This window comes from Fundulus heteroclitus, chromosome 16 (genome assembly GCF_011125445.2).
Source record: "Fundulus heteroclitus isolate FHET01 chromosome 16, MU-UCD_Fhet_4.1, whole genome shotgun sequence".
Taxonomy (NCBI): Eukaryota; Metazoa; Chordata; class Actinopteri; order Cyprinodontiformes; family Fundulidae; genus Fundulus; species Fundulus heteroclitus.
Window position 1 is genome coordinate 35,621,962 of NC_046376.1, and position 18,075 is coordinate 35,640,036.

Consider the following 18,075-nt stretch of genomic DNA (forward strand, 5'->3'; position numbering starts at 1 on the left):
AATTATTTATTTTCAATGGTCCCCAATAAACCATCATCTGACTGGTTTAAATCTCTAGACTCTGCCATTTCTAAATTTCTTTGGAAAGATAAACCCCCACGTATTAGCTTAAAGACAATACAGAAGACTAAAGACAGGGGAGGATTAGATCTGCCCAACTTCCATAACTATTACTTAGCAAATAGGCTACAATACATCTCTAAATGGATAAAAATAGTCTTTTAGATGAGCCTTGGTTAGATATAGAACAGGAAATGTGCAATAATATCATGATTTCAGATCTGCCGTTTATAAGCTCAAATATAAAACGGCATACATGCTTCAAAAATATCAACATTAGTTCTACTCTGACAGCATGGTGGGAGTTCCTCAAAATGACAAAGTCATCCCTTATCCCATGCAGTCGTACACCTATCTGGAATAACCCTGATATCTTACAAAATAATAAAATGATAAACTTTACATACTGGAAGAATAAAGGTATTAAATATCTGAAACATCTACTTGACGGAACCGAGTTCATCAATTTTGCTAAACTAAATATGCAATATGGCATTAGTAAAAATAAATTCTTGGAATATGAACAACTTAAATCTATAATTAAAAATAAATATAAGCATATTAATGGTGGTTTACAAGTCCCAACTAATATAATAGAGTTCTTAGATTTACCCCCCCCCCCCCAAACTACTGTCTAAATCATACAGGACACTGACTAAAATAGATGATTCGATATCTCTTCCTATAATGAAGTGGGAAAAAGATTTATCAGGCACCTTTGAACAAAATTTCTGGGCTCAGACATGTCTAAGAACTTTCAAATTGACTAGAAACACCAACTTACAACTAATACAATACAAAATCCTTCACAGAGTACACTACACAGGACAAAGATTATTCAAGATGGGTCTGGCACAATCTAATATCTGCCCACACTGCATAGGCAATTATCCTGATAATTATTTTCATGCGTTATGGTTATGCACACCAGTCCAGAGGTTCTGGACACAGATATGTAAGGACTTATCAAGGTGCTTGAGCTGTAAAATTACACCATCCCCATCAGTTTGCCTGCTCGGTAATTTTGAGGAAAGTCCTCTGAAAAAAGAAATAGTTTACATGGTTTTTACTGCTTTATGCATCGCAAAGAAAACTATCCTCATGAATTGGAAAAGTAAACAAAATCTCAGTATCAATCAGTATAGAGATCTTTTGTTGGATCATATTAATCTTGAGACAGCATCTGCTTCCACATCTGATTGGTCTCTTTGGGCTCCTCTGATCAACACCATCACTTAGTGGAATAGGGGGCGGTGGGTTGCTTCCTGCAGGGCGCAGTGGCTGGATGGAGGGGTTCCTGGGGCCCTGGAGGCACTTGGAGTAGGTCTCCTGGTGGATCCGGCTCCGGGGTCTGTTGCCCCCATCTGGGGGGAGTTTGGGAGGCCTACGGGTGGCCTACAGCAGCCGCTTGCGGCGCTCTTTGGGAGCTGCGTGTTGACGGACGTGGGTTACTGACCTGGTAGCTGTGCTGCCGCTGGGTGGGGCCGGGGTGGGTCTGGGGGTCTGGGGTCCCTGGGGCGCGCCGCCCTCGGGCGCGGGCCCCGGCGGGGCCTCGGGGGATCCGGTTCCGGGGGGTGTGCCGCTTTTGGTGTGGGCCGGCGCGCGCCCGGGTGTCCGCCCCTGCACGGGGCCTCTGGTGCGCTGGGGGGCCTCGGGGCCCGTTGAGCTGGTAGGGGGGCATGGTCATTAACACCTCTCGGCAGATGCTCTTCTCCTTCATTGGATAGGCACTCTGCCAGTGGGGGGAGGAGGAAAGGAGGGGGAGTAGGGATCTACCCAGCCTGGATGTCAACTGTCGAATGTATGGTGAGTTGTTTGAACGTTAGTGTTGGGGAGGGATTAAATCCACGGGTGGGGGGGGGGGGGGGGGGGGGGTTGGGGGGGTTGGCGTTATGGTGGGCTTGTGTCCGGCCCCCTGTCACGGTCCTGGTCGGTCCGTGTCGTCTTCCGGTGCGGGTTTCACCTGGGGGGTGGGGTTTGGGGTGGCTCGTGCGGGCCGGCTGGCCAGGGTCCCCCCCTCTTATTATTATTATTATTATTATTATTATTATTATTATTATTATTATTATTATTATTATTTATGTATTTATTTAGTTTAAGTAGGCTTGGTGGGTGGGCTGGGGGGGCTGAGGTGTTGGTCCTGGTGGGTGGTTGGCTGGCGGGCCCTGCGGCCTCTCCCTGGCCCCCGGGCTACGGTGGTGCCGCTGGCGAGGCCCCCTTCTCTGGGTGGGGCTTTCGGGGAGCGGGGGTGCCTATTGGAGTTGGTAGGGGAGCTGGCTCCCTGGGTTGGCTTCCCAGTCATTTGCTCCCCATCCCCGGACTCCTCCCTCTGCCTGCTCCATCACGCCGCCACACATGTAGGTCATGAGGGAGGGGGCGTTACTGGAGGTTGCCACTTTCTGGTGACGCTCCTCTCCCCAATTTTATCATGCATCTTAGACACTTTCACTTCAAACATTTTTCACATCGCACACTCATATAGGCCATGGTAGGGGGGAGTGGGGGGAAGACGTCTGGGGGGGGGCTTATGTTGTGTGGGCCTCACCTCGGACGGCTCCCTTCACCTCCTCTCCCACTTAGACATTGAGGGTTCTGGGCAGTCACACGGAGGGGGTGCGCTGGCAACAGCTACCTTCCGGAAGGGGGGTGGGCTGTGCCGTGCATCCCCTTCGGCGCTCCCAGTTTTTAAACGCACTTGAGAACAACATGCAACAACACAACATTTGAGCAGGCGTAGGGAGGGTCGGGGTTCTTCTGCACACCCCCGTTCTCCGATGGCGGCAAGGAGTCTGGGGCCTGGAGGAGGTGCGGGCCACTGTGTCCGGGGTCTTGGCGGGGGGCTGCGGTGTGCAGTCAGCGGCTTGCCAGGTCTGGGGCTGCCATCCCTGCCCCCCCCCCTGGGGGGGGGGGCAGGGATGGCAAGGGTAAGGTGGGGGGAGGGAGGGGGGGTTTATTAGGTATTTAGGGGGAGGGGAGGCTCTGGCCGGGTGGCTCGTGCGGGTCATGTTGGCCCGCCCTCTTGGGGGGGCCCGGTCCGGGGGGCGTCTGGTCTGGGGCCGGGGGTCGGGCACAGGCAGTCGTATAGTCGATTTGGGGTGACCCCCCCCCCCCCCCCTTTGGTCAGTGTTGGATGTGAGTGTTATGTGGGAATGTGTGTACAGCGTCTTTTTTTTTTTTTTTTTTCTGTGTGTGTCGTGAGTGGGGCACAAGGGAGGGATGGGGTGAATGAGTTTTTTTTTTTTTTTTTTTTTTTTTTTTTTTCCAGGTATGGGTGTGGTCCGCTCCCTCTCCCAAGAACATCTCAAGTCTCCAATAGGTGCGGAGCCCATCCCCCCACGTCCTGCCCTCCTCCACTTCGTTGGCGGGCGCCTTGGCCCCCTGGCGCATTGGTTGGCTTCGGGTTTGGGGCGGGTTCCCGGGCGTGCGCCGGCCCACTCCCGGCGGCCTCTTCGCGGGGCCTGGCCCCCCGGGGGGCGGCCGGGGCCCTCGTCGCGGGGGCGGGGCGCCCCTGGGGCCTCTGGCCCTCAGGGCCCATGGCCGGGACCACTTCAGCGGGGCTAGCTGCCGGCGGAGCCCACGGGCTCGTCTCCGCGGCTCTTGAGGGCGTCGGCATTGCGGTGGCTGGGGGATTTCCTCGGGGTCGTCTCTGCTCCTCCCTTGGGGGGGGGGGTTGCAGATATCCTGTGTCGGGCCCTCCTGGGCGACCTGCTTTAGGGACCCCTTTGGGAGTCCGGGGTTACGGGTCCCCTGACGCCTACCTCTGTGCTCGGGGAAGGTGGGTCTTCGGTTCTCCACAATCACTATCAAGCTATTTCTGGATAATCTTCACCTAAACTAGTGCACTTTCACATCTCCCACAGGTGCTGGGTCCCAGGTATTAAGTGTTCACTTATATACAGTAATCTTATAATTTATTTATTTATTTATGTTTTTTCACTTTCTTTTTTCAAATATCACATTACACATGTCAGCTTACATAATAATATATATGATTTAGCAATGGCATCTAGGTGTTATTCGAGTATATCTGTTGCTTTATGTCTGTTGGTTGTGCTGTTCTTTTTGTGTCTCTTTCCAGGTGATGGAGCAGACAGAGGACGTTTTATCATTCTCTTCCTTTTATCTCCTCTTTCTTTCACCTCTACTCTTTTTTTTTCTTTTCTTTCACTTTTTGTTCTTCCTTTACTCTCCCATTGTCATGTCCATATAATTTGAAATTCTCCTTGCAGGAATCATAATAAAGTTATTTACAAGCATAAATCAAGTGGAGCACTATGGCGAAAGCTGTTTGCCCCACTTGTAAAAGCAAAATCTGTCAAGCTCTATCTGGCATTGAGATATCAATTCCTATTGCCATATTGCTAGACAGGACACTGGGAAAAAAAGAAAAAAAAAAAAAAAAAAAAAGAAATAAATTCCTGCAAAATAATTAAAAGCACATCCCAGATTGGCATTATGATGAATGTAATGATCTCGGCTCTGACTACCTGATCTGCACACCTGCTCCTACAAGACCCTCCCCACAATCTACTCTCATCAGCTCCACCTGTTCTTTCCACTATATAAATAGCCTTGGGACCTAATGCCAGCGCCAGAGTATCTTGAGCCCTAACGGTAACAGTATTCCAGCGTTAACCTGACTAATTTGTCCGTATCCAACCTGTCTCTGTTATCTGTTTCCGAGCCTGCCTGTCCCTATTTCTGCCTCTGCCTGTCTTCCTGAGAAATCGACTCGATCCATCTCCTGACTCCGAGCCCCGCCTGACCCTTTTGGACTGTTCAATTGAATGGACTACCCGTGAACCGGGCCCTGCTCCTCTTGTGAGTACTGCACCAGACTAACCCTATAACGCCTGAGCCCTTACCGCTGCACAGATTTGGACCAGACCCCGACCTCTCTTAAGGATAACCTCCAAGGATTGCTCTCTGGATTCTGACTATGGACCGTTTCACGGATCACGCCCCTGAAAGCCCCTAGACCACGTCACCACAGCCGGCCGTTTCCCTCCTCGGCTCTGCGGACGTTGCCTCTCCGACCCTAAGCCTTGCAAGGTTAGTGCCCCTCTTTACCTCGGCACGTTTGGACTCTCAGTTTGCCCCGAATTCGCTAACCTGTTGTCCTCACACCCAGGAGTTCCGGGTCTGACGTTGCCTGCCAAACCACCAGAGCCGCTCCCTCCAGCTCATTAAATAAATCAGTTTCGAACGCCGCTGACCTGTCTCGTTGTCTTCTGGGTCCTCCTTTCTGAGCATCACAGAATACTCTGGCCAGAAATGGATCCATCTGTGGACGATCAGTGGCGTGCAGGCATAGAGAGGTCCGTTTCTTTGTTGGAAGCCAACGTGGGCGAAATATTAACTCATCTCCATGCCCATGCTTTCCCCCCGCCTTCACTTCCGCTGTAGTATACAGTTATTATTTAGCCTAGATTTAATCACATTTTTGTGCTTTAGCCCCTGTTTTAAAGTGTCTTAGGTTTTTTTGTTCTTAGTTTAAAAACTTTTTGAAACCATTTCAGCCTTCTTGTTCTTTTTTGCCGTCTGGGAATTCATCTACGAAGGCAAACATGTCAGACCACAACTACAAACGGTCGGCTCTTCAAGAGGATTGCGACAAAGATATTATTAACGAAATTGAGTTGGTCAAGGCCAAGTCTGATCCTTCGTGTAAAGAACAGAAGGTGAACTGGGATCACACGCCTATTAAAAATAAAAGCAAGAAGAAAATGAAGCTACAGGAGCGTGAATGTAAGGAGGACACAGCGAACGCCATTCTTTGTGTGATAGGAGAACTTAACACAAAGATGGACAATCAGACTGAAATTTTGAAAAGTATTGAAAAACGTATCGAAGCTAATACTGTCGCCATTGAGGTAAATAAGATAGCCATATCAGAGCTTCAAGCTACAGAAATGCACATCAGCTTCTAGGAGGACTTTTCTAAGGAGGACAGGATTGCCTGGGCTAAACTGTAAATCTATTGAAAAAAATAATCTTGATTTTAAAAACCTTATGGAAGATGACTTAAGAATCGAAGAGCTTGACATAGCAATACAACAAATGGCAACGGGTAAATCTGCGATCAACAACAATTATTTCAGATTTCGAGAGGACTTCTCCATTGAAATTTGCGAGAGCTATTGTTAAAGCAACAATGCTCATGTGCATGGACATTGGATGTTCCAATACATCGGGTAAAAGTGAAAAAAACATTAGTTTTTTCAACTTTCTGTTTCATCATCCACCACGGGTTCTTTTGTTGGATTACCTACTTGAAAAAGAAGGATTTGCCATCGTGCCTCTGGCCAGAGAGAAAAAAACGTTGTCTGTAGCCAGCATTTCAAAGAAGAATGTCTTCAAGATGACATGAGAGCGAGACTTTTCGGTTGGTTTTTCTTTTTTATAATGTAAAGTTTGCCGGGACATTTGTTTACCGACCAGAGTGGCGGAGTGATATGACACACTTAGAAAGAATGCTCACTCTTGTGAAGCCCACTTATTTTATATGACTTTGGTCTTATTTTTTCTAAAGTTTTTTTTCCCAAAAGTTTTTTTGGGCTTGTTTCTGAAAGTAAAGTGGCTTATTTTGGCTCTAAACTAAGTGACGTCGAAATATCCCTCCGCCTCATAACGCACTGCAGCTCATCCTGTCAGGAGCAGAGTAAACTCATAAAGAGCCGATCTGCCGGTATTTTCTGCAGTTTACGGTTGCAATAACTGATGATAACTGCTGAAAGTAGATTAGGCAGTGCAGATCACCATTTTGAGCAGAGATTGGTTCTAACGATGAGTTTTATACTCATCTTATAACATTGCAGAACCCAACCCATAAACCGTACTTAAACATTTTTAATGTCTCTAAAATGGAAAATTAGTATTACTTTAAATTTAAATGCTTAATACCATGTCTATCTTTGTTTAAGAGTTTAAAAAAATACTTTGGCATGAAAACGGGTATTTATTTACAAGGGTACAGATAGGGCATTGGCACTTGCTCGACAGCCGATAACGCAACCTGACGTCACAAACTGGGAGGTGGCAGTACTGTTCTTCACCAAGATGGCTGCCCCCACAAAAGGACCTTCAAATGAAAATTACTCTTAATGAAAATAGAAATATTAATATTCAATACTAATGTGTGGATAAGGTTCATAGCACTATCGAACGATGGCGGAGCGAAACAAACAAGTCTTATGTTTTAAAACAAGCCCTTTTGAATGTCCGGAACCAGAAGTTACCAGAAGCTAACTGCCGTTTGGCTAGCGGACTTTCGGCGCTAACTTTAAATACTTCAGCTTTATTTATAGCCATAATGAGGGAGCTAGGTAACATAAACATTAACACCCCATCAATGTATGAAACCCCTCTGGAGATAACGTTTGTTATAACCATAAAAACACACTCGGATCACATCAGCAATGACATGTTACCGAATGCTAGCAATGAGCTACCTCAGTTAGCTCTTTGTGTTTAAACACCACATAAATGCATTACATAAACATTTCCAAATGACCGTGTAACCTTTCCCTCTGTTTTTTCTGCCGAACCTGTCTGTGCCTCATGAGAGTTTGGTTCATTTTGGCCATCCAAGGAAAAACAGCAGTCCAGTGAAAGCGTTGGTCCCTTCAGCAGTGGGCTAGCAGCTTAGCAGTAGCAGACATGTGGTCGGGATCGGCCTGGTCGGGGCTTCATGCAGTCCCTGATCTCTCAGCTTGTCTGGTGAGGAAAGGCAACCGATCGGCCGTCTCGCGTGCGCATACCTGCAACAGCTGAAAAAATAAATAAACAAAACTGTTTCGGCATTCTGTACTTCAAACCTGGTTTGCGCAGAAGTCAGAGTGCAACTTGGCTTCGATCTGGTCAATGAATCTCCAAATTCAGTCGGGTCCTCCACTCCGCAGAGGATGAGAATTTCCTCCCCCCTTTTGTCACTCCATCGAAGCAGGCAGATGAGATTCACAGAACGCCTGTTCTGTGCAATTTGTGGGCTTTTGGGGCCTTGAGGCCCACATGGTGCTAGCTGTTCTCAAGACAGCCTCTCTCCTCCTTTGTCTCAGGCAGGAAGAAGGTGAAGAATACTGGCTTCCATGTAGCTTGCAGGGGTGTCTCGCTAGCCAACCTTTCCTCGACAGCCCCAGGGAGGAAGAACAGACCGAGACTTTGGTCAGAAGTGCTCTGACCTTTTGTCTTTGGGGGAGTGGTTTGGGTTCACGGCAGGCACCCTGCCGAGAGAGGCCGTCCCAGCCTGAAACTCTTTCTCACAACCCCCTTCTGAGATGTCCTCCGGCTACATTGCCAGAATTCAATCTGACATTAATTATTTCATCATGGCTTTAATATGGCACAACACCTGGCAGACCCGTCGGTGCCTCATGCAAGTTCAGTCCACTTTGGCCATCCAAGGAAGAGAGCAGTGATCCAGGAAAAATTGTTGGTCTTTCCAGCAGCAGAGATGCAGCACTGCAGCTATGAGCTAACCAAAAGCGTGGTAGGGGCAGAGAGCTCCGACTTCCTGCAGGCAGCCTCTAGGCTCTCAGCTTGTCTGGTGAGAGAAGGCGACCGATCCCCGTCATCTCGATCCACTTTCCTGCAACAGCTGACAAAGATAAATAAAACTGTTTCGGCATTCTTTACTCCGTGGCTGGTTGCACATAAGTCAGAGGGCAACTTAGCTTTGGTCCGGTCGATGAATGGGTTCCCCATTCCACAGAGGACAAGAATTTCCCCCTTTTTCGCTCCATTGAAGCGAGGGCAGATGAGTGTCACAGAACGCACGTTCTGTGCAGCTTGTGGGCTTTTAGGGCCTTGGTGCCCGCATGGTGCTGGTCTGGTCCCAGCCACGCTCTCCTCCAGTTGTCTTAAGCCGGGCGTACACTGTACGAGTTTTTCAGTCGTGGTACTTATATACATCTCAAACTGTGCGACGGAACCGCGGGGTTTAAAAAGTTCACCGCTCACGATCTGTGCGGCGCGACGCTCGGACGAGACCGGACTGCTCACACTGTACGTCGTGTCCCCTCTGGGACTGCTCGCTGTGGTGGCAGAGGCAGGCGAGCGACGGTAGGTGACAGGGACCCAGAGCAGGGGTTCGAGCCCAGCTCTGGCGAAGCCCGCAGGAGGCACCGGGCGTCGGGGGAACGGAGGGGAGAGAGAGGAGAGGAGAGACGAGACGCATCGGCGGCCGGCGCGGCACCCATCCCCCCCCCCCCACCCCCCATCAAGCGGAGGAGTGCCGAAACAGGCGGCCAGCGCGTTGCGCGGACCGCGGAGGAGTGCCGAAACAGGCGGCCAGCGCGTTGCGCGGACCGGACGGCTCGCCCTCCCCAACACCGGCCGGAGGTTGCTTCAGGGATGCCCGCTTCCCTCCCTCCGCTGGCGGGGACGGAGAGGAGGGGAGGGCGCCCCCTCGTAGCTCTGCTTGAACAGCAGGATGCGCTCACGAAAACCTCACGACAGCTGACTGAATTTCAAACATGTTTGATTTTCACGATCGTCCGATTCCTGATCGGGAGATAGTCGTGAGAAGCCAGTCCCCCCTCCTCCCCCCCTCTACGATCAAGCTGAAATTCGGCCCGATTCAAAAAATGCTCGCACGACTGAAGAATCGGCCCGAAAAGGGGAAAAACTCGTACAGTGTACGCCCGGCTTTAGGCAAAATATGTGAAGACACTGGATTCCATGTGGCTTGCCGAGTGGCTAGCTGTTCCCAGCCCACTAATTGAGATATTTTGTTGTTCGCGGCGAGTCAGGTGAAGAAGGCAACCTTTGGAAACAACGACAGACATTGAGGTTCATCACACTGCTAAGCAGAATCTTCACTGGAAAAAAAAATATTCCTGGACTGCTCCATGTCCAATGATGACATCAAGCAATACAATGGAGAGAATGTAAAATACATCCATTTCTTCCAGAAAAGTCTTCAATATTTTCTATATGATGTAGTTTAGCATTCTTTAATGATCTAAGGATAGAAATAAGTATTTTCAGTACCGTAATTACATTATTTTTGCCGACCTGGAAGTTATTCTGTTCGCACATGCGCTAATGAGCTGATGGAAGGGATCGTGCTACTGGTAAAGATCGGGTAGTGACAGCCCTCTGTTCGAGTACTCCTCTTCTTTTCCTCCTTCTTCTTTGCTTCCTTCTTCTTCTGTATGGAATTTTATTGCCGGTTGGTAAACAATGAAATGCTGCATTACCGCCATCAACTGGTATGGAGAGTGGATAAAAAGGACTACTGATTTCATACTAAAACAAATCAAATCAACAAAGTAGAACAAACCAAACACAATCAACACAGCAAACATAAGACTCAGAACCTCTCAGTCATATTGATTGTTCTGAGATAATGAAAAACAATTACATAGCATTTATGTCTTGAGTTCATTCTAAGAATTTCTTTTAAATTAAAATGCATTCTTTCCATTCTTATGTTATATATCCTTTCCTTCCTTTTTTTTCTCGTACTTACAATGTAACATGGCATATTCTATTGTCTCTTGTTGCCCAGAATAGTCACATCTGTTATGTTTACCCAATTAAAACAAAGGGCCGGCATAATCCTATGGGCCCAAATCTAAGTTTTGATATAATTGTCTTTTCTCTCTTGTTCCTTACTGCTCTTCTCATTTCCCCTACTGTCCTTTGAATTAAGTAAAACTACCTTCCATTCCTCTCTTCCCCCCATTGCTTTTGCCACCTTCTCTTCGACCTCTGTTTAATAATGCTCTTTGTTTCCATCTTGCTGATGTTAACTGCAAAATAGATGTCTCTTTTTGTGGCCTCTTTTGCAGCATTATCTGCCATTTTGTTTCCTCTGATTCCAATATGTGCCAGTAACCACAAAAATATTAGCTAAATTATTTGATGCATTTGTATAAATCTGGATGTAAGTAGGTAACTGTTAATATATGCCTGTATAATGTGTGAATTCAAAACAAACCGCTTGTTCTTGTTCTTACTTTTTAGTACTGAAAGATTTATTTTTGCTTCAGGTAGTACCCAAGGTGGCAACGGTACTGTTGGACTAAATTTTAATTAATTTAATTCTAACTCTGCTGTTTTTTTTGTATAATTGTCCACCCAGAGCGTTTTGTCTCCTTTCTCTCCTTTTCCAAACAAGGGTTGAAAGTGCTTTGTGCTGGATGGTCTTCAACATGACCCTGTAAATTAACCCAGTTATTCAGAGATAGCTGTACTCTTTTCAACTCTGGTGGCATTACTCCCTCTTTTCCTTCTCTTCCTTTTTCTGTTTTCTGGGTTATTTCTGGCAATAAATAGAAAAAAAATAAGAAAATACCTAGATTCTGATAGAACTGTTCTTTAATATTTGACATACTACACATAACTTGGGATATCTTGCTGAGTAAATTGCTTAAATGAGAGGTAACTTTTTCTTTTTTTCTGTTCTGTTATATTAAGAAGTATAGCATGTCTTACTTACTCTCAGCCTACTCACCTACCCACCCTGAGTAACTTTGTTGAATAAAGAACAGAGTTGTATTAACCAAAAATGCACAAGAGACACATACCTAAAATTTGGATTAAAGTGAGACTTCTTGTTTGTACACAAGTTTGGTTGTTTTAATGTTATTTTCTATCTCATGAATTCAGTAACCTGTCTAGAGGTCCACTGGACAACAAACAGTAGATACCATCATTGGCAACACTTTGCACTGTTCTAACATCCACTACATTGCCAAAAGTATTGGGGATTCATCACCAAATCCAGGTGTTCCAATCACTTCCATGGCTGCAGGTGTATAACATAGTTATGTGTAAAGTGGTATAAAGAAACTTCACTGGCCACAGAGTTTTGATCTCAACCTTATATAAGACCTTTGTCATGAACTTCTGGTTTTCACATCTAGCTATGAAATAGATAATCAGTAAAATTTACTATTGCTGGGAGTAGAAATCCATCAACATATTTGATCCTATAGATCAAAGAGGTGGATGGGTTAAAGAAGACCCAACTTGCTAATGAGACACTCTGGACATGGACCCAGAAAAAGTACAATCTGCTTTTTACGTGATCAATGATAAAGCAGACGACATCCGCAACAAGCGGCGATCTTTCTCTCTCTATGAATTTTGCAGGAGTTAAACCAGAGAGGAGACCCTGCAGGATTTTCTCCAGAAGTGCCTGGAATGTCTACAAATGAGAGCAGCCATTCGTTGTCCTGGCAGCCGGCTTTGAAATTGCTAATTGATCAACAATAAAAGCTGCATTGCTTCTTACCTTAGGGCACTCAAATTGGTCGCAGCGCCCCTGGGTGAAGAAGTATAAATGTTACCGTAGTCATGGAAAAAGGGAAAATGAAAAAGATGATACCATTTCTGGATAACTCAGACCTAATAGCCACAGAACAATGTTCAACCCATCTAAACAGAGTTTCAATCCTGTGAAACCATTTTTATTACACAAGAAATTTCTCCATTACTACATTTCAAGGTCTAAAGCAGTTTTTTTCCAGTTTTGGTATACAACATGATAATAACACAATGAATTGAATGTTAAAATAACATTCTTCTAGAAAATGACATTTTCTCCTTTTTATTTCATATGATGAGCAGGATATTTTTATCATTCACACACCACAGCTGAGTATTCTTTATTGCCAGTCGTACAGGCCTTCTGTAGAAATGTAAACTCTTTCAGTGAGTGAATAAAATTTTTAATAATTGCTCTTTGAAGCCTGGGTTGGAGGGATGACACCATATACTCATGTCCTTACATCCATCCAACTAAAACCCAGGCAGAAAAGCATTCTTTGTAAGTTTAAAACAACAAATAAAAACATATACAGTGGTGACATCAGCAGCCTTATGACCTAATGTTTTGGGCTGAACTACCCCGCTGCTGTGCTGGCCATAGTGAGGTGTATTACCATGGGGGTATGGAGGAGGCCTGCACAGCATCTGGCCAGGAGTTCAATTAGCTGAGCTTAGCCGACGTTAGTTGAGTAAAGCTGTCTTTAGTGAAGTGCAGTTGTTGAGTCTTGCATTCAGGACTTCTGCAGTTTATTCAGTTCAAACAGTTTTACAGTGAAGGAGACAGGAAGCATTCCTGCCATTTCTATTGCGGAGCTGCACTGGTTGTGGTGCCACTTGCTTAGATCTTACTTCAGGAGCCACTGATTCACTGTAGAATGGAAAAAAGCAGAGGAGATAATTGATTAGAGAGAATCTGCTATTTGGAATGAAACTAAAAACTTCAAAGACAAAAAGACAAAAAAGAGAATACAAGACAAGACATGAAGACGCTGGATTACGATCAACCAAAGCCTTTTTCAGCTCCATAATTGTTGATGACATGCTACCAGAGAAGTTTGAGATTTAAAATAGATTAAAAATGGATCTAAAAGGAGCAAATTATGAAAATCTCGTTAAAAATGAATGCGACTCAACTTGAACCAAAAAATAGAACAATTAAATGTGGTTTATTAGATATAATCTCTCTCCCTCCAAAGACTTTGTTAGTTAATGAACTGATTTCTTATAATCAGATTGATTTATTTTGTCTCACAGAAACCTGGCTGCAAGAGGACTAGGTTAGTATAAATGAGTCAACTCCCTCTAATTAGAGGGATCTACGGGATGAAGAGGAGGAGCAGGAACCATCTTTCAGTCTGATTTATTAATTAGTCCCAGGCAAATTAATTACAATTCTTTTTGCACATTTGAACATGGGGTGACGGTGGCACAAAGGTTAGGGGCTTTGTCTTGCAATTGGTGGGTTGCCGGTTTGACAGTCTCTGTCGGTGTGTCCTTGGGCAAGACACTTCACTCGCATTGCCTGCTGGCGGTGGTCAGAAGGCCCAGTGGCGCTGTTGTATGGCAGCCTCTGTCAGTCTGCCCCAGGGCAGTTGTAGCTACTAACGTAGCTCACCACTGTCAGGGTGTAAATGTGTGTGTGAATGGGTGAATGACTAAACTGTAGTGTAAAGCGCTTTGGAGGTCGTCAAGACTAGTTAAAGCACTATACAAGTACAAACCATTTACCCCTTAGTTTACTCTCAGTTTTTCGATCAGTTCTTAGTCTTATCGGATTTAGTGTTAAACACTGACAAGGTTATTATAGTGGGGGATTTTAACATTCATGATGACACTAAATGTGATAACCCTAATGTAGCATTTAATATTATCCTCAATTCAATTGGTTTTGCTCAAAATGTGCATAAACTGACACATTCTTGCTGCTTAACACACATTGCACTCTAATCTGCTTTGCTCCTGCCTGTCCAGACGCAAACAACTGCAAGAAACTTACAAAACTCACAAGCAGAAATGCAATGCATGCTCAGAGAATGCATTCTTGGCACTGATTACGAAGAATTAACAGTATTTCCTCACAACCGTGCCTTATCTGACAAGGCAAGGCAAGTTTATTTGTAGCATATTTCAGCAACAAGACAATTCAAAGTGCTGTACATGAACAGAAATTAAGAAAATAAAACATTACAGAAGCAAGCACATGGCAGAGGAATAGTAGCAGCAGGTCAAGCTATAAGACAAGTTGGACTACAAACTTCAATGTTAACATTTAAAGGCAACTCTTAACAAATAGGTTAACCTTGATTTAAAGGAATTCAGGGTTTGAGCACTTTTACAGTCTTCTGGGAGTTTGTTCCAGATAAGTGGATAAGTAGACTTGAGCCAGAAGACCTGAGTGGTCTGGATGGTTGACACACTGATAACAAGTCTGTGATGTATTTGGGTGCTAAGCCATTCAGTAATGTATAGACTAACAGGAGTATTTTAAGGAGCCATGACAACAAAATAACATTTTCTGAAGTTTTAGGGGTATAATATTATCTGCTGTGCACTGATAAGGCCGTGGTAAGGTCTAAATTGAATGCCAAAGGACGTGCTCAGGGGCAGTCAGCTTGGTTGTTTCTCTCAAATATGGTCAGATCAGAAAACAGGTTGTCTTTCTATGTAAGATCCCTCTAATTAGAGGGAGTTGACTCATTTGCAGAGCACTGATATCCCATATTCAGCCTCAAACTAACTTCACAGTGGTTACTAAAAAGGGGAGCTGGTATGTCCGAGGGTGGTCTAAAATGCACGAAGGTTCCAATCCACTCTTGAAGGACGAGAGAAACACAGAACAGTGGCTGATGTTCATTTATGGGGACTTTACTGAAGACGGTTTGCTGTGGGGGAAATTCAAGTCGGAGTTTTAAAACAAATTTGACCGGTTTTCCAAATATGTTAGGCCTATTAGCTGCATATCATTACCACAACCAACCCTTTTACAGAGGAGGGACATTTGGCCTGACAAAACAACAACCTGACATAATTTCAACCTGACATAATTAAATTCTTTGGAGAATTAACATATGCAGCAATATCAACTACACAAAATGGTTTATACAGTGATGCCAAGGTACATTTAAAGAGATACAGGGAGCCAGTGCAAGGACTTCAGAACTAGGATTATGTGCTCTACTTTCTTAGTCTTACTGAGGACGCGGGCAGCAGCGTTCTGGATCAGCTGCAGCTGTCTGACCAACTTTTTTGGCAGACCTCTGAAGACACCGATGCAGTGATCGATTCGACTAAAGATAAATGCATGGATTAGTTTTTCCAGATCGTGCTGAGACATTAGTCCTTTAATCCTGGAAATGTTCTTCAGGTGATAATGGGCCAACTTTGTAATTGTAAATGGTTTTGGAGGTTCAGGTCAGAGTCCATCTGCAAAGAAGACCCGGTTCGTTACTGGATTAGTAGACACATACACCTTACCTGAAACGCTGGAACATGCTGGAACACAACACTGGGTTGGGGGGTTGTTTAATGGTTTCAGAATAGTTTTTTTGTTGTTTTTATCAGACAATGCTGTAGCCAAATTTAAGGAGTCTGTTTCCCGTTTTAACTTCTGTGTCTCTGCTCTGTGTCTTCTCTAACCCCCAGTCGGTCACAGTAGATGACCGTTCTCACTGAGCCTGGTTCTGCTGGAGGTTTTCCTTCCTATTAAAGGAGAGTTTTCCTCTCTGTCACTTCATGCATGTTCAGTATGAGGGATTGCTGCAAAGCCATTGACGATGCAGACGACTGTCCACTGTGGCTCTACGTTCTTTCGAGAGGAATAAATGCTGCGTGTGAAGACTTGATGCAATCTGCTGGGTTTCCTTAGATAGGAAACTTTTTGACCAATCTGTATAATTTGATTGAATTCGACTTTGCAAAGAGCCCTGAGATGACATGTTGTGAATTGGCGCTATATGAATAAAATTTAACTGAATAGAAGGCAGGCCAGTGGCTGTGGGTTGAATGACTCCTCTAATCAAAGCAGGGCAAATAAGACAAATAAGCTAGTTACTCAGGTCCCCAAGCCACAAATGTTTTATTCAACATAATAAACATGTTGGTAATTAACCCAAAGTACAAAGTGGCATTTTTCTAACAAGGATATTTTGACGATGTAGGCCATAGATTGCTGATTAATATGTTTGACAGATATGGTACTGGAAGAATATGTATTATGTACGGATAAATAATGTTGTTTGTAGTATGATGATTTGTTTATTTTTGATAATGCTCTGCAATTGGTTTTGGTATTTTTTTCAGTAAACCAAACCATAAGTGAGGAAAAAGTGAGGAGAGATCCAATAAAGCAACTGTGAAACAGTTTCATAAAGACACCACAACATTATATAATAACATTATTATTAACACATTCAAGCTTCTCAATTTCTAGAGATAGAGCATCATCTACTGGACTTATGTACACACTGCATCAGCCTGGGACTCAAATGTAATTTTTGTTGTCCATCATTGTGCCCAGGTACTTGTTTCCTCACATCATCCCCACTGGTTGTCCACGTGGGCTTCCTAACGTCTATGAAAATTATTTTCATTTTTGACATGATGATGTATAAAAAGGACAACTGGAACCACTCCAGAAAATCCTGCAGGACAAGTCTTTGGCCAGTCATCACCATTCAAGAGGGACAAAATGCAATCTACATCCTTCTAAAAAGTGTTGCTGATTAGAAAGGAGTCTGTACGAGAGTAAAAGAGTAAAAAAGGTAAACTCCTTATCTAATGAGCACAGGCATCACACAGACCAAAATCTTCCATATACTGCTTTAATGTATTAACTGACTGCAAGTTATGAAATGCAGATGATCTGTTGAGCCAGTTTATATCTGTGTTCAAAGTGAGGTTCAGATCTCCAACCACAAGTATTTTATCAGTCTGCGTTAAAGAGGAGAAAACAGACTGATTGTTTCGACCTTTAATGACACAGTTTATGTTAATATTGACTAATCTCCTTTCTACATCAAATATGCCATCTTTATATGTAAACTGTATCTTTATACTAATTAAACTTGCAACTCCAAATGTTTGAAATTATAGTTAAATTAAAAATGGAAAAAAGAGAAAACTCTTTAAAAGTTGCTGTGACAAAGTTACAGGTCCACTACAAATTTTCCATTCATCTGTAAGTTTATTGAAAAAGCTGTATGTCAACAGCTAAATACATTTTTAACAATCACCAGTCATTTTGCTGTTTTACCACAGTACGGTGACTGCCCTTGTCAAAGTGTCCAATGACATCTACAAAAATCCAGACAGTGGAAGAACCATGGTGCTGGTATTATTGGACCTCAGACACTATTGACCATGGTACAACAGGAGAACTGGGTTAGACTTTCTGGAACAGCACATGACTGGTTTGAGTCTTATTTGAAGGACAAGCACTTTTTTGTGCCAATTTTCAATATGATTTGACAAAAATCACATGTGGGGATCCTCATGGTTCCATTTTTAGTCCCTTCTCATTTAATATCTACATGCTCTCTCTGGTTCAGATTATAACAAGATAAGTTACCATTACTACACACATGACACACAGCTATACATACCGATCAGGCCCGAAATCTGGGTATAGTGATGGACTCAGACATGAACCTTCAGACTCAGATTCCCCTCGGCCTTCTATCACCTGAATAACATTTCCAGCATTGAAATACTAATGTTCCTGCAGGATTCTGAAAGACTCAC

The 18,075-nt window shown here is 44.4% G+C and overlaps 1 protein-coding gene across 2 annotated transcripts in view; it reads right to left on the reverse strand.

Annotated features, from left to right (window-relative positions):
• Positions 1-12,600: 12,600 nt before the first annotated feature.
• Positions 12,601-18,075, reverse strand: part of LOC105937949 (carbonic anhydrase-related protein 10) — a 249,376-nt gene continuing 243,901 nt past the window's right edge. For both annotated transcript variants that reach the window (XM_036148578.1, XM_036148576.1), the window contains exon 9: positions 12,601-13,204. In XM_036148578.1, coding sequence (XP_036004471.1) covers positions 13,182-13,204 — 23 coding nt within the window. In that variant the 3' untranslated portion in view covers positions 12,601-13,181. The remainder of the gene's footprint in view (positions 13,205-18,075) is intronic.